At 41.9% G+C, this 13,872-nt stretch overlaps 1 protein-coding gene across 2 annotated transcripts in view; it reads right to left on the bottom strand.

The window, feature by feature from the left end:
* The window catches only part of tmem102 (transmembrane protein 102), a 31,361-nt gene that overhangs the window by 15,837 nt on the left and 1,652 nt on the right, over positions 1-13,872 (bottom strand). For both annotated transcript variants that reach the window (XM_085451642.1, XM_085451643.1), the window contains exon 2: positions 13,175-13,386. In XM_085451642.1, coding sequence (XP_085307768.1) covers positions 13,175-13,376 — 202 coding nt within the window. In that variant the 5' untranslated portion in view covers positions 13,377-13,386. The remainder of the gene's footprint in view (positions 1-13,174; positions 13,387-13,872) is intronic.

Genomic DNA, 13,872 nt, shown 5'->3' with positions numbered 1-13,872 from the left:
CATTAAGCAAAAAAAAACAAAAAAAAAAAAACAGTCAGATAAGTCAAACTTTACTCAACTCATCTCTTCTTGCTTCCTCTACTTCCTTGACAACTTTACAACTTGATTCATTAATGTTGAATTCTCCGGCAGCTGCTCTATTCCCATGTTCTGGACCTAAAACACGGTTTGATCTTTGGTTTTATTCTATACTGGACTTATTTTTCTATGAACGTTCGAACTTGTGTGAGTGTTTAAAAAAGAGAGAAAAGTGTGAAAATATTGATGTCTGTCTGAGAAAAGTGTATAACGTGTGTAGTGAGGGGTTTTATAGCCTTAAAACACTTATAACTGTAAAAAATAAAGCTGGCTACTTCGTGGATTTCACCAATCGCGGGTTATTTTTAGAACTCCCGCGATAAACGAGGGACGACGGTAATACGTGTACGTGGCTCCGGGACGCTCCTTAGCTCAAACTTCCAACGTACACCTGGTATGGATTGAGGTCGGATTACGTTCACAAATTGCACAATTTACATCACAATGTGCTCAGGTGCTGGATATAAACAGTGCACACAGAGCATGTTTACCTATGCTAATAATAATAATAATAATAACCCAATCCAACTACATTTGCATCCTATATTCAGAAATGTAAGCAGTCAGGGAGCAAAAGAGCTCCATAAACTGACACATCCAATAACTGCACACCTCGGCATCAGTGACAAACTCTAGAGCCTATTAACACGCAAAACAAACCCAGCACAAGCTCCACTGCCTCCTTGGATTATATTCAACATCAGTCCCACAATAATATATTCAGGTCTTTTTCCCCCCAGGTCTCCTTCGGTCCTCGCTCGGGTTTTGAGCAGTTACACATGAACGAGTTCAGTGTATCAGTTAATGTCACACTTGCTGAATTTTATATGAAGGCTCAGTCACTCCGTCCATCGCGACGCTCTGTGTTTGGAAATGTTCAAATGTCTTCTTTTGAAGTATAGACGGGAGCTCGTTTGAGACACTTAATGAAGGCAGAAATTAAATTAGTCAAATTAGGAGAAAATATGAATGGTGAGGGTTTAATTGTTTGTAACGAAGAGGTGATTTTCTCGTGAAAAACTTTGGAGAGCCTGCGAGTGAGCTGTGAATCCAGCGCCTCACGTAGCTGCACCCTCCTCCTTTGACTGTTATCGGTTGACAGCTACTGCCCAAATTATTCCCTTTTCTTACCCTCGGGAATACTTCCGAGTGTGATTATGAAGGAGCAAAAATGAGAGTGTCAACCATAGTTATTAAAATGAGCAGATACTGTCACCCAGTGTCAGAATATTTCTTATTTAACATGATAAATACAACAAGTTCAATTACAATGAATGATGTCTGTGGCTATGTTCAGTCACAGGATGCAGACGGTTGCAACAATTTAGTGTTTCGCAGTCATTTTCACTGACACGCCAGCTTTCTGATCGTTTAGATTTGAAGCTACAAGGTGCCAAAAAAAGGTGTCAACAATGACTATCGCTTATGGCAGGCAAGATGCTGTTCATCTGTGCTGCCTGGCACTGGTGAGCCTGAGCTGACGGAAAGTGAACAGAAACCAAGCCTAACTAATCCAGCACAAATATTTCATTCATCTTTTCTGTCTGCAGCGCCGTGATTCTTGCGTACCTGCCAAGAACGAATGAAGATGGGCTCTTAAATACAAAATGGCATTAACTGAGAATTGATGAGAGAGAGGAGACCACGTGGAGCCACCAGCCCAAGCCAGCGATAAAAACTACAGCTGGACCCGGAGCATCTGAGGCAGAGAAGTCACAGCACCCAGCTGCGAATCAGTCACGCAGAAGCCCACCAGCGTTCACGGGCGAGAGCGGGAGACCGGCCAGACACGGCTTGGACCACAGCGAGCTGCTTTCCCACAGGGATGCCGCTGCTGTTTTGACGGTTCAAATTAAACCAAAAGGGATTTTTTTTCCTCCCGCCCCTCACAAAAATGAAATATGCGTCGCAACATGTGAGTGTGTATGAAACTGCTGCAAAGGTTGAGGGGACAAATTCAGTGCTGGATAAATGCACTATATTAAAGCGTTGAAGGAGAATAACATGTTCTGCTCTGACTGGCTTCTCAGTGTTTGGATACTGCTGCTGCCCAACTGTGGAAAATAAGCTATACAAGCTAAGAAAATATGCAAGTCTCTGCATTTTGTGCACAATCCTTGCATAATTAAATGGCTTTGCCAATTTGCTATGTGCTCTTCACAAATAGCAAAGATTATGTTTGATTCATTTCATTCCTGTGTTACTACAGCTTCACTAGCTGAATGCACGAGGCCATGTTTGGATATTAAAGAGCAAGGCTGCTTCAAGCTGCTTTAAGATCTTCATACAAATGTAATGAATGACAGTGTTCGAGCACCGTTTTCAAACTTACATTACATATTATTGAATAATAATAAAAAAAGATTAGTCAACTGATGGAAAATTAATCCATTTATTTTATTTTCTAAACAAGCAACAACCTCCAGGGCTAAAAAAGAAAACAGCAGTCAGCCAAAACTTAAGTTCCTCTAGTGGCCACATGAGGTTGGATCCAAAACAGTCAGCCCCCGTGAACTTAACATGTTTACATCTTTGGTGTAGAAGGATGATTTCCCTCGTTAGAGGAACCGCTCGTCAAATCGTCCACATGCATCGTTAAGGGTGCAATAAATAATATTTTACGGTATAGTCAGGACTATCACAATCATACTCTGAGTAATGTGAGTACATCTGTCTTTGCAGTGCACCAATTAAAATTATGGATGAATCTTGCTAATCACATTTGCTAGCATTAGCTGCTAACTTTAACCTCTCGTCTAAATATGGTAACTTCCTGCTCCTGAAAACCAGCACGGCCACACCTAAAAGACTAACTCTGAGGCCAAAAACACAAACTGGGAGACGTCACAGGGGCCACATCCATCTTTCATTTACAGTCCATGTTTTCCAGCTGAAACACTGAAAATGTCACTCGTTCCAGCTTCTCAAATATGAACAGACGGTTCAGTTAATAATTAATGGAATATATTTGAGTTTTTGGACTGTTGGCACAACAAAACAAGTTATATAAATGTGCCTTCAAGAGCTTTGGGATATTACAATAGACAATCACCAAAACACCTAAAAATAAAATAGGGGCAAATATATTTATAGTCTGTATGTTTCAGTGCTAAAGGCCAGCGCCTGCAACATTCACAGAACCACGATAACTTCATGAAATGAGATTATAGTGATATCGCTGGTAAAAATCACTCAGATGTTCACTAATAAGTTCACAGCTCAAGGTGACCTTTTCACTCATCCTTCTTCTGACTTGGACAAAAGCAACTAAGGTGCTGATGGCACTTCTCAGTCTAACCACCCCCACTTATCACTCAAATGGGCACACAGTCAAGAGGTCTAAGTGTGAAAAATAGCAGCAAAGCAGCTGACATAGGCGAGAACGGAGGTCACTGTAACTAAGGAAAGGCGGAGATCTGATGTATACTCAGAATTTACTGCTACGTTTTTAGAACTGATACCGAATCCAGTTATGACCAAGAGAATGACATGCATAACTGCAACAAACCACAATGACTGAGTCAATAAACATACATTTTAACATATGCTTCTATCCAGAATAATTTGTACAGATGCTGCTTCACACATTTCCACCAAACAAACAGCTCATGCCAGCACCAAACACCAACCCAGGTGCTACAAAAACTCCTCTGTCCAAATCTGAAAAATGCCGAATATCCCTCCCAGTGATCGACTCACCACTAATGTCAAGTACGAGGAAGAAAAGTTCTCATTTGACTTTTGTTTTTTAATATATACAGTTTGTTAAAACTGTTTTTTCTTCAAACATTCATACACAGTGTAATTCTTCAACATTTCAACCTACAACTGAGAACTTTTCGGATAAAAATGTCAGAATCTGGGCCGATGCTGAAGAACACTCGTGACTTTTTTAACTTGGATCAAAAGTAATTCCCTCTCCCCGACATCAGGAGGGGGAAGATGAACTCTGAACTAAACTCGCTAACAAACTTTAAGATCTGTGATGCTGGGTTAAGGGTACGTCTGGGCCCACACCGGATCGTCTGCTCCGCCGGCAGCGTGGATCTATTTCTGCCCTCATCACACTTTTGTTTTTCAAAAGACATCCACAGTAGCCCCCCCGCCACTGTAGCCTGAAGGCAAAACCACAGTGTTTACTCAGATGCTGGGTAAATAAGGGCCTCTTCTTGAATCTGTCACACTGTGAGGGGAAATCGCTGGGTACACCGGGTGCGCGTGCATAAGAGTTTAATCTCTTTTCTCCTTCCTTTTCTCTGACAGTGTGCAAATCCCAGCAGGGATCCCTTTGCAGCTCAAACTTTAGAAAAGGCTGGCAAAAAAAAGCTGAAGCGAAGCCACTAGTGTACGGCATCGACACGCCAGCACCTTTGCAGCCCCTCCAACAGCAGGCCGGCATGCTTTAACAAGGCCCCTCCATCAAGATATTTGCTTTTCGCTGCTGCTTCTCCTCCTCCGCAGCGCCTCGAGAGGCACAGAAGCTGCTAACGTGGCTACCGCCGCATACTTAACTTTATATTCCTAGAACGCAAACTGTCTTCCTCAGTGGAAAGTGCCAAACTTTTTCTGTTTTTTTCCTTTCCCCTTTCCATACGCAGTTGGAGCTGTCACAGCAGGTGGTGAGGCACAGGCTATGAAAATGCTAGCAAACCATTGGTGATTATGCAGGCAAAAGATGCCTCAAAAACCAAGAAAAAAATAAGAGCGTTAGAGAGAGAGCTTCTCAACCAAGATAGAGCAAAGAGGAAAGCAGAGGGCTTTGCAACACAGTCATGAAAAATGAGAAGTGAGCAAAAGAAAAGGCTAGAAAGAAAAAAAAAAAAAACTTTTACACAGAAACAGGAATATCTGCTGCACTTGGTGACACAATGATACGATAAAAAAAAAAAAGCCAAGTTCCATCTTGATTTGTGTGATTTCTCCCCGGGGGAAGCAGCCCGTTTGATGAAGCTATTTCAGCTTAGAGGAGGAGAAGCCTTGAAACTTAGAGAAGCTGTCTGTCAAGCAATGCTACAGTACTGATTTGACAGGAATAGCAATTCTGGGTGATCCAGGCATCTCTGTGCACTGACAAGAGGATCTACAGCAATGTAAAACTTGGTAATAAAAATACACACGGGAGAAAGAAGTGTGTATATATTAAAAAAAACGACCTGAAACTTTCTGGCCAAACACGCCTCATTTCAAGAAAGAGGGGCTGGCTGACAGGAGACAGCAGGGAGGGAGGAGAGTGCCACCTATTGGACAAACAAACACACTCCGCTTGTTACTAATAAACACAATCTAAGACTAGAAAAAATTGCATTTCCTGCGAAAATGCTGTGTGGATGCCTTACGCTGAAGATTTCTGCTGAAAAAAGCAGAAAAAGTTGAAAAAACAAAAAACATTGCCCTGAGCGAGATTCGAACCTGGCCTTTCTGATCTATAGGCGGCGTCTCACCTTACTGGACCAAACTGATTCTTACAAAGAAGAGGTGGAGAGACTGACAATTCTGGTGAAATTAGCAGAAGCTGCTTAGTATTGTGCTAATAAGAGGTGAAAAGGCTAAACATTTAGCAGAAAAGAGGTGAATCAGAAGAAGTTCTGCTGAAAAGAGGTAAAGAAGCAAAAAGATGAGTTGAAAAGAGGTGTAGAAGTGCTTGCTGAAGATGGCTGTATGTGTAATGACACACTGGAGAGTGTCAAGAAAGCAGAGCGCATGCAAGCAGGGAACATGTGTAGCAACTGTCACAGGTAGGATTCGAAACTCTGCCCCCGGGTCTCACGGCAGCTGCCCTACCCTCTGAGCCAAATGAGTTCTGGTCTCAAGCAAATATATGATGAGAGAGAAAATGTGCACTGTGGAGCAGAAGCTCAAATTAGCAGAAAAGAGGTGAAGAGGAAGAACTTTGTTGTGAAATGAGGTAAAGAAACTGAAATTTGTGCTTAAAACAAGTGAAAAAGCTGAACTCTGAAATCCTGCTAAAACAGTAGTAGAGGCTGATATTTTTCAGCTACTCACTGAGCCAAACTGGTTCTCACGTAACTGAAAAAAGGTGGAAAAGCTTAAAATTCTAATGAAAACAGCAGAAGAGGCTAAGTGCACTGTGGAGCAGGAGCTCTAATTAGCAGAAAAGAGGTGAAGAGGAATAATTTCTGCTGAAAAGAGGTAAAGAAGCAAAAAGCCGAGTTGAAAAGAAGTGTAGAAGCAGAAGTGCTTGCTGAAGATGGCTGTATGTGTAATGACACACTGGAGAGTGTCAAGAAAGCAGAGCGCATGCAAGCAGTGAACATGTGTAGCAGCTGTCACAGGTAGGATTCGAACCTCTGCCACCGGGTCTCACGACAGATGCCCTACCCTCTGAGCCAAATGAGTTCTGGTCACAAGCAAAGATATGATGAGAGGGAAAATGTGCACTGTGGAGCAGCAGCTCAAATTAGCAGAAAAGAGGTGAAGAGGAAGAACTTTGTTGTGAAATGAGGTAAAGAAACTGAAATTTGTGCTTAAAACAAGTGAAAAAGCTGAACTCTGAAATCCTGCTAAAACAGCAGAAGAGGCTGATATTTTTCAGCTACTCATTGAGCCAAACTGGTTCTCACGTAACTGAAAAAAGGTGGAAAAGCTTAAAATTCTAATGAAAACAGCAGAAGAGGCTGAGTGCACTGTGGAACAGAAGCTCAAATTAGCAGAAAAGAGGTGAAAACAGCAGAAGAGGGTGAGATTTGTGCTGATAAGAGGTGAAACTGCAGAACCAATCAGAGGTACTGCTTCTGTCTGCTTCATCAGGCTGTGTACTTGTATGTATTTCTGCCATAGACTGTTAACCAGAATCTGAGGTCCATATTAGAAAAGCTGCTAAAATCATTAAACTTTGCAGAATTGTAATAAATTATCAATATGAATTACCGGTCTGTGATAGTGTATAAATTTGTAGTTAAAAAAAAAACATGTGGGCCAAGGTGGAATCGAACCCACGACCTCTGGTCTGAAGAGCGGTGTCATTACCAATCGCGCCACCTCTAAGGGGGCGGGCGCTTTGAAAAAAAGGGTGATGAGGAGTCAGAATTAGATCGCGGTGAGACGCGAAAAACGCCGTTTTTTGGAGTTACAAAACGTCGTGTAACTCAAAAACTAGGTGGGATAGAAGCATAATTCTTGCACTGGGTGAATCAGCGGACTTTGGTGTACTTTGACTGCGATTTACATAGCTCTTTGTATCTCCGTCGCGGAGATATGACGAGAGAAGAAACGGCTTCATTTTCGGAATTTGAAAAATGAGAGGAGGACAGATTTCCACCCCTCAAACAAGTCTAACTCATCTCAGAACGGTAATAGGTGAGAAAATAATTCTTGAATTGTGAGTGTCAGGAGTGTCTGAAGATATACAGGGACAAGCCTCATGTCTTAACTTTGCTTCGTTAAGGAGATATGACGATTTGAAAATGCCTTCAGTTTCAGTATTTCAGCTCTGAGTTTCACAACCTCCCCATAGACTTTGAATGGGGAGTTTTTAGACCATGTGTCACTTCGAGGCAAATTGTGAAAAAAACGTAACTCTCACAATAATTATAGTGACACTGTCTTAAAGCCAGCAAAAATACCTACGTTTTGATGTATAATTTGTGGAAGTTGAGTGGAAATTGAGCGAGTAGCAAGGAGTTGTTCAGACATGAAGAGAAAATTCAGAACGGACGAGTGTGCAGTGGGAGTTAATTGCATAGCAACCATAGCAACACATGTATTTTCTGAAAAATCACAAAGTTGTAACTGAAAACTTAAAGAGTCATTACATGAAAACGGTAACAGATATGAAAAAGCTGAATCACACAGGAATAGCCCAATCATCTGAGAACGTTTTAAAGTTTGAATGGAGTTTCTAGGTGAAAGTATGAGGAAGTAGTTAAGTTTCAAAGACAAGCAAGTTTTAGCAGAATTGTAGAAGTTTCCCATTCATTTCAATGGGACAAATTAAAGGAAAAAAGTGTAATATTTTAAAAAGTATAATAGTAATAAGTACCAAAAGATATAGCAGTCGAAAGCAGAAATAGCAGAACAGTTTAGAGTTTGAATGGTAAAAATCGGCTGAAAACTGAGGGAGTAGTTAAGCGGCAAAGAAACGGAGCAACTAGAATAATAAAGGATAAAGAATAAAGAGAAACAGGATCTCAATAGTGTGGATGCCTACGGCATCCACCCAATAAGAGATAAGATAGAACTTTATTAATCCCTCGGGTGGGTTCCTCTGGGAAATTCGATTTCCAAAAAAGCACAGCACCGACAGAAGTTACAGAGTTATACACACACACATATATATAAATACGGAGACAATATAAATAAAATATACGAAGGGGATAAATAGAATAAATAGGAATAAAAATAAAAATACAAGTGAATTGCACATTTCAAGTATTGAGTCTATTGCACCGTTGACTATTTACAAAGTATTGCACAAAAGGTATTGTACAGTGAGGTGAAGAGGCACTACAGCTTAGTTGTTCCCTCCTTTGTCCTCCTGTTTCCCCTCCCTCTCCCCTCCAGAGAGGAGTTAAACAGTCTGATGGCGTGTGGGACAAAGGAGTTTTTAAGTCTGTTAGTTCTTGTCTTTGGGAGAAGCAACCTGTCACTGAACAGACTCTTCTGGTTGTTAATGGCCGTGTGCAGAGGATGTCTGGCATTGTCCATAATGTCCATCAGTTTCTTTAATGTCCTTTTCTCTGCCACTGTCACCAGAGTGTCCAGCTTCATGCCGACCACAGAGCTAGCCCTCCTGATCAGTTTCTCCAGCCTGGATGAGTCCTTCTTTGCTGTGCTGCTCCTCCAGCACACCACAGCATAGAAAAGTACTCCAGCAACCACCGACTGGTAACACATCCTCAGGAGCTTCCTGCAGATGTTAAAAGACCTCAGCCTCCTGAGGAAGTACAGTCGGCTTTGGGCTTTTTTATACAGGTGCTCTGTGTTGCATGACCAGTCCAGTTTATTGTCCACCCACAGCCCGAGGTAGCATCAAGTAGCATCTGAGCATCAAGTCTTAACAAAGCCAGCCCGCCATCTGTGCGATCAAACTACACACTAAATATTTTTAAATCCAATTAACTCTAATCACTAATTAATTAATTAATAAGACCAACGATAATTCTTACTCGAGCGTTTCCAGAAAAACTAAGCAGATACAATCATCTCAGTTAACACTGTGTCGTTGGTCACACGCAAGAAAGAATTCAAAGAGGTCACTTTGATTTGTGACTCTCTGGATAACTGACTTTGTAGCGTCACACTGATGCCATACTACATTCTGTTATGGTCTCCTGTGCGATGTCAGCTTCATGTACAGTATTTGGAATACATGTAGAATTACACGTGTGCCCTTGCAGGGCTACTGCAACACACAGCAGCACCGAACACTTTGTGTGTGAGCTGGAGAGTGAAGCATTATGGTTTCCTGATCAGTTTGGACTTTATGCAAACTTCTGAGTAAGTCTGAGCACTGGATTTGTTTTGTAAAGAAGAAAGTGGATTAATAAACCTCGCATTGTTTTCTACAAGAGGACTTTGGGGTGAGTTATCTGGATTAAGTAAGGAACATGTGCCGGCTCCCAGCTTACCCTGTGCAATTCTAAGTGTGGCTTCTACACCTATTGTTACTCTTGACTAGGGCTGCACGATATTAGGAAAACCTGTGATGTGCGATAACTGTGATCAATACTGCGATAACGATATGACTTGCGATAAAATAAATAGCAAAAAAAAAAAAAAAAAAACCAAATACATAATTTCCGTTTTACTGCACAGTTTTATTTAATGAAAGCTGCTGTATTAGCAGTGTAACAACAAAGTGCACTTTAACATTGAAACATTGCCCACATAAGAAAATTCTGAAAGACATCCTTCCCGGTCTCTAGAATTAGTTTTAAATAAACATAACTTAGATTATACTGCAAATTATCTCAGTGCAGTTGTTCATCATTTTACCACTCACCAAGCAGTTATGATGTAAGTCAAAACTGGAGAGGAAACTTCACTGTAGTGCTTGCGTAGTTTTCAGCTTGGCTCAGTTCAAACGTGACGGTCCTGCGGCATGTTTCGTATATTTGTGGAATGGCGACATGGGAAAAGTAGTTTCGTGAGGGGATGCGGTATCTCTGGTCCACTTTATGTATCAGACTGGTGAAGCCCTCTCTGCTAACTGTATTTATAGGCATCATGTCTTTGTCAAAAAATGTGTAATGGCCTCTGTTATTTCTTTGTACCGCTTCGACGTTTTCTCATAAGTTGTTCCACTTGAAAAACTCGGATACAGAGACGGCTGTTGGACTGCTGCGCTCTTTGTCTTAACATTAGCAACCTTTGTTTGGCTAGCCCTGTCTTTCTGGAACTCTTCAAACAGTTCTCTGTGGTTGTATTTGAAGATGATGGTGGAGATTAGTCGTGTTTCCTCTGGTGGTTGCCACGAGTGTTCGGCAAGTTTTGCAGAGCACCTGTGTTTGGAGAACGTCGTCTTTATCAAATCCAAAGTACCTCCAAATAAGTGAGGTACTATTTTTTTTTTTTAGGCACGAGTTCAGTAGCGTTCTCGTCACGCGTCTCGCCCTCAGCCTTTACAACTCTGACTCGTTGCTGCAGCGTTGTTCGCTCCCCACCTGCGTAGGAGGCGGGCCTCTAATCCATTTGATTGGTTAATGCCTTGAAGGGCTCTATTCGACTGGTCAAATGTGTAAAGGGGTTTCTTTGATTGGTAAATTCTTTAAAGCACGTGTGTAAACATTTTAAGGTACCCAATTATCGCAGTTTACGTCGTCTTTTGCGATGGGCCCATCGCGCAGGCTGATATTGCGATGACAATAAGTTTTCGATTTATTGTGCAGACCTACTCTTGACTGTTTACACATAATAAAACAACCTGACAGGTTGAGGAGAACTATGATAGCATGTGGAGTCTGCACATTGTCCCTGTGCCTGTGTGGGTTTGGGTACTCGGGCTTCCTCCCACAGTCCAAAGACGTGCTTGTTAGGTTTACTGGTGATTCTAAATCAGCCATCAATGAGGCAGATGTTTGAATGTTTGAACTGCAGAGCATAAAGCAGTTTATAAACACGTGGTTAAAATGTGATTTAGAGTCTAAAGAGCTTTGACCGGTCAGTAGGATGGGAAAATGCTACATGAATGCGACTGCGTGACATTATCTGTCTCCTTGTGATAAAGGCTAACTCATTCACAAGTGAACATGAACGAGGTCGACCCTGATTCGCTGCGTTCTAGCTCATCCACAGTGCTTTGCTTTCATTACATGCTGAGAGAGAGAGAGAGAGAGAGAGAGAGAAACTCTCTGCCGTGTCTCTCGTTTTCACTTCCATGTCAAGAAACAAACATCGACATAGCGAATGTTTGTGCTAAGTGCTACGACCAGCACGTGTTTACAAATGCTGGATCTGGGTCTGTGAGATCGGCTCTGCCGCCGCCAACTTGCTGTTCTGACCAGCTTCTATAGAGAAAACCAAACTTTAGTGCTCGTTTTCAATCTTCAGATGAAAACTAAGCAACAAGAAATACCTTTACACATGTGAGAGGCTGCTTTATTGTTTAAAAAAGATTTGATTTTATTCCCGCAGTCTTAAACACACCGCAACAGATTTCTGGGGAATGTACTTTTCTTGATTTTAATTTCAGACTTCTTAATGACCCACTGGAGCTTCAGTGCATACGGAAGGATTAAATTAAACATACTGTACCTGGTCTACGCTGTTCATTATTTTCCTGCATGCTGGCTCCCAACATGAGCCACGAAACGAAAGAGAATCCTCTCACACTTAAATGGGAACTCTTTTTGCCTCAATTATATTTCACTACGAACAAAAACTGTCAAAAAGAAATGACCTCGCTGTACTAAAGTCTGACGAGTAGTTCGACACAAATCCAAACCGCTTTTCACTCGTCACTTTTTCATTGTACTTGAAGAGCCTTGTGATGCACTAAATCTACAGGGACAGGCAAATCAGCACATGCACAGCAGGATGAAGCTGATGACTCTAATCATTATTTCACATTAAGCATGCCAGCACAGATCACTGCATGTTAAGCCAGCACAGCATGGTGTGATTGTGCTGGGCAGAGTCCAGGTGACGACAGCAGGGCGTTGCTAAAAAAGACTCCTCATTGCTCACATAGGTCGCACAGCCCTGGGTAAATAAATGCATGCATGCTTGCTTGACCATAAAGGTGCATTTAACAAAAACAGTGGGCATTACATGAAAAGACGTGCACTGTAAGCAGGCTTCGTGAGAGTGGTGTGCCGACCGAGGTGAGGCTGAAACCTTAGAAGAAAGCGTATTTGCCCCCTTCCTGCCACATTTGGCAGCAAGAACTGCAATTAAGCATTTGTGATAACTGGCAGCGAATCAGTCAGTGCGTTCTTGAACTACTTTTGGTAGGTCAGCCACTCCTGGGAAAGGTGCCCCACTGTTCCAAGTTTTCTCCTTTTGTGGATAATTAACGGCTACTAATGAACAAGAAGCGGAGCTGGAGCCCAACACAGGATGTGAGACTCACTGAAGATACACCTAATGACACTGCTCTGTTATTTGTTTTTAAATAGAGTTACTCGGCAAAGATGATCGCTACAGAAATAGAAATCATACACACGCATACATTTGCATGCACATACAATATAAATCTGTGGGAAACCTTTTCCACCCAGTCCCAATTGATTGCAGCTACAGGAAATGAATGATTACCATCCAAAAAGTTATGCTGTTAGAAATATGTGCTGCACATAAATGGTCTTTAAGAAACCAGTTTGAACTGATTAGAGCTTTGTGACATGTTATGTTTTCCTACTGGAAGGAGCCATTAGAACATGGGTGCAGATGGACATGGTCAGGAACAATACTCAGGTAGGATGAGATTGTACCAGCTGTGCACTAGATTAATGCTAAAGGAGGCCAAACTCAAGCAGGTCATCTTGATAGTGTCTTAAGTCAAAATGCATTGACTTGCTGCCGTGTTATTGGCTAATTAGATATGTGCATTTGTGTCATATCTCTGCAAGGTTCCTGTAACAGTCACGACAGGAAGGGAATCGGAAAGGAAGTGTGTATTAGAAATGAACCTCTCTACCTAGCATGTTGAAGATGAAGTCCTTGGCAGTGTGGACCTCTAAGGCGGTCTGGTCTCCAAACTCCCCCTGCTCCAGCAGTACCAGTTCAGATACCTGTGCCGACAGCTGCTCCAGGGTTGCCCCTGAGCGGAAGTCCACCTCAGAAAATTTCTTGGCGGGTGCTGGGGAGCGTGGAGTCACCGCGCTCATCAGGGACTCCATCTCTACAACCCTGTTAAATGAGGACAGAGAAAGTGAAACTGTTGTCATTATTTTTAACCTCTGTGCTCAAATGTTGGAAAACCACAATAACCCTACTGTGATGACTAAAGCAGTGGAAACAGCTCCCCTGAGGGACGAATTATACACTCACAGTGCCAGTAATAACTATTTGTTTTAAACTTTACCATTTAGCACACTAGAACAAACCACAGGGCTATCTGTTTACAGGATGTGCCTGACACCAGAACCTGTGCTCAGATAGTTTTAGTGTTGCAGTCATGTTTTCACCCATATAATATCCGCCTTGTTTTCACCAGCCTTGTGTGAATCATGAGACTCTGAGAGGCACTTTCACAGAGAAACATATGACATTAAGGAACAACCGCCAATGCATCATAACAGCTGAAAAGGTGACACTGATGTTTTGACCAAAACTGCTAAAAGTGGAAATTCCAGCCTTTTTTTAATCATATGAGCACCAATAATTCTTTTTTAC

This window comes from Copadichromis virginalis, linkage group LG3 (assembly GCF_057382275.1).
Source record: "Copadichromis virginalis isolate Kocher_CV1m ecotype Utaka linkage group LG3, C_Virginalis_male_GT1.1, whole genome shotgun sequence".
Classification (NCBI taxonomy): Eukaryota; Metazoa; Chordata; class Actinopteri; order Cichliformes; family Cichlidae; genus Copadichromis; species Copadichromis virginalis.
The sequence above is the reverse complement of the archived record's forward strand: the minus strand, read 5'-3'. Positions and strand labels throughout refer to the sequence as shown.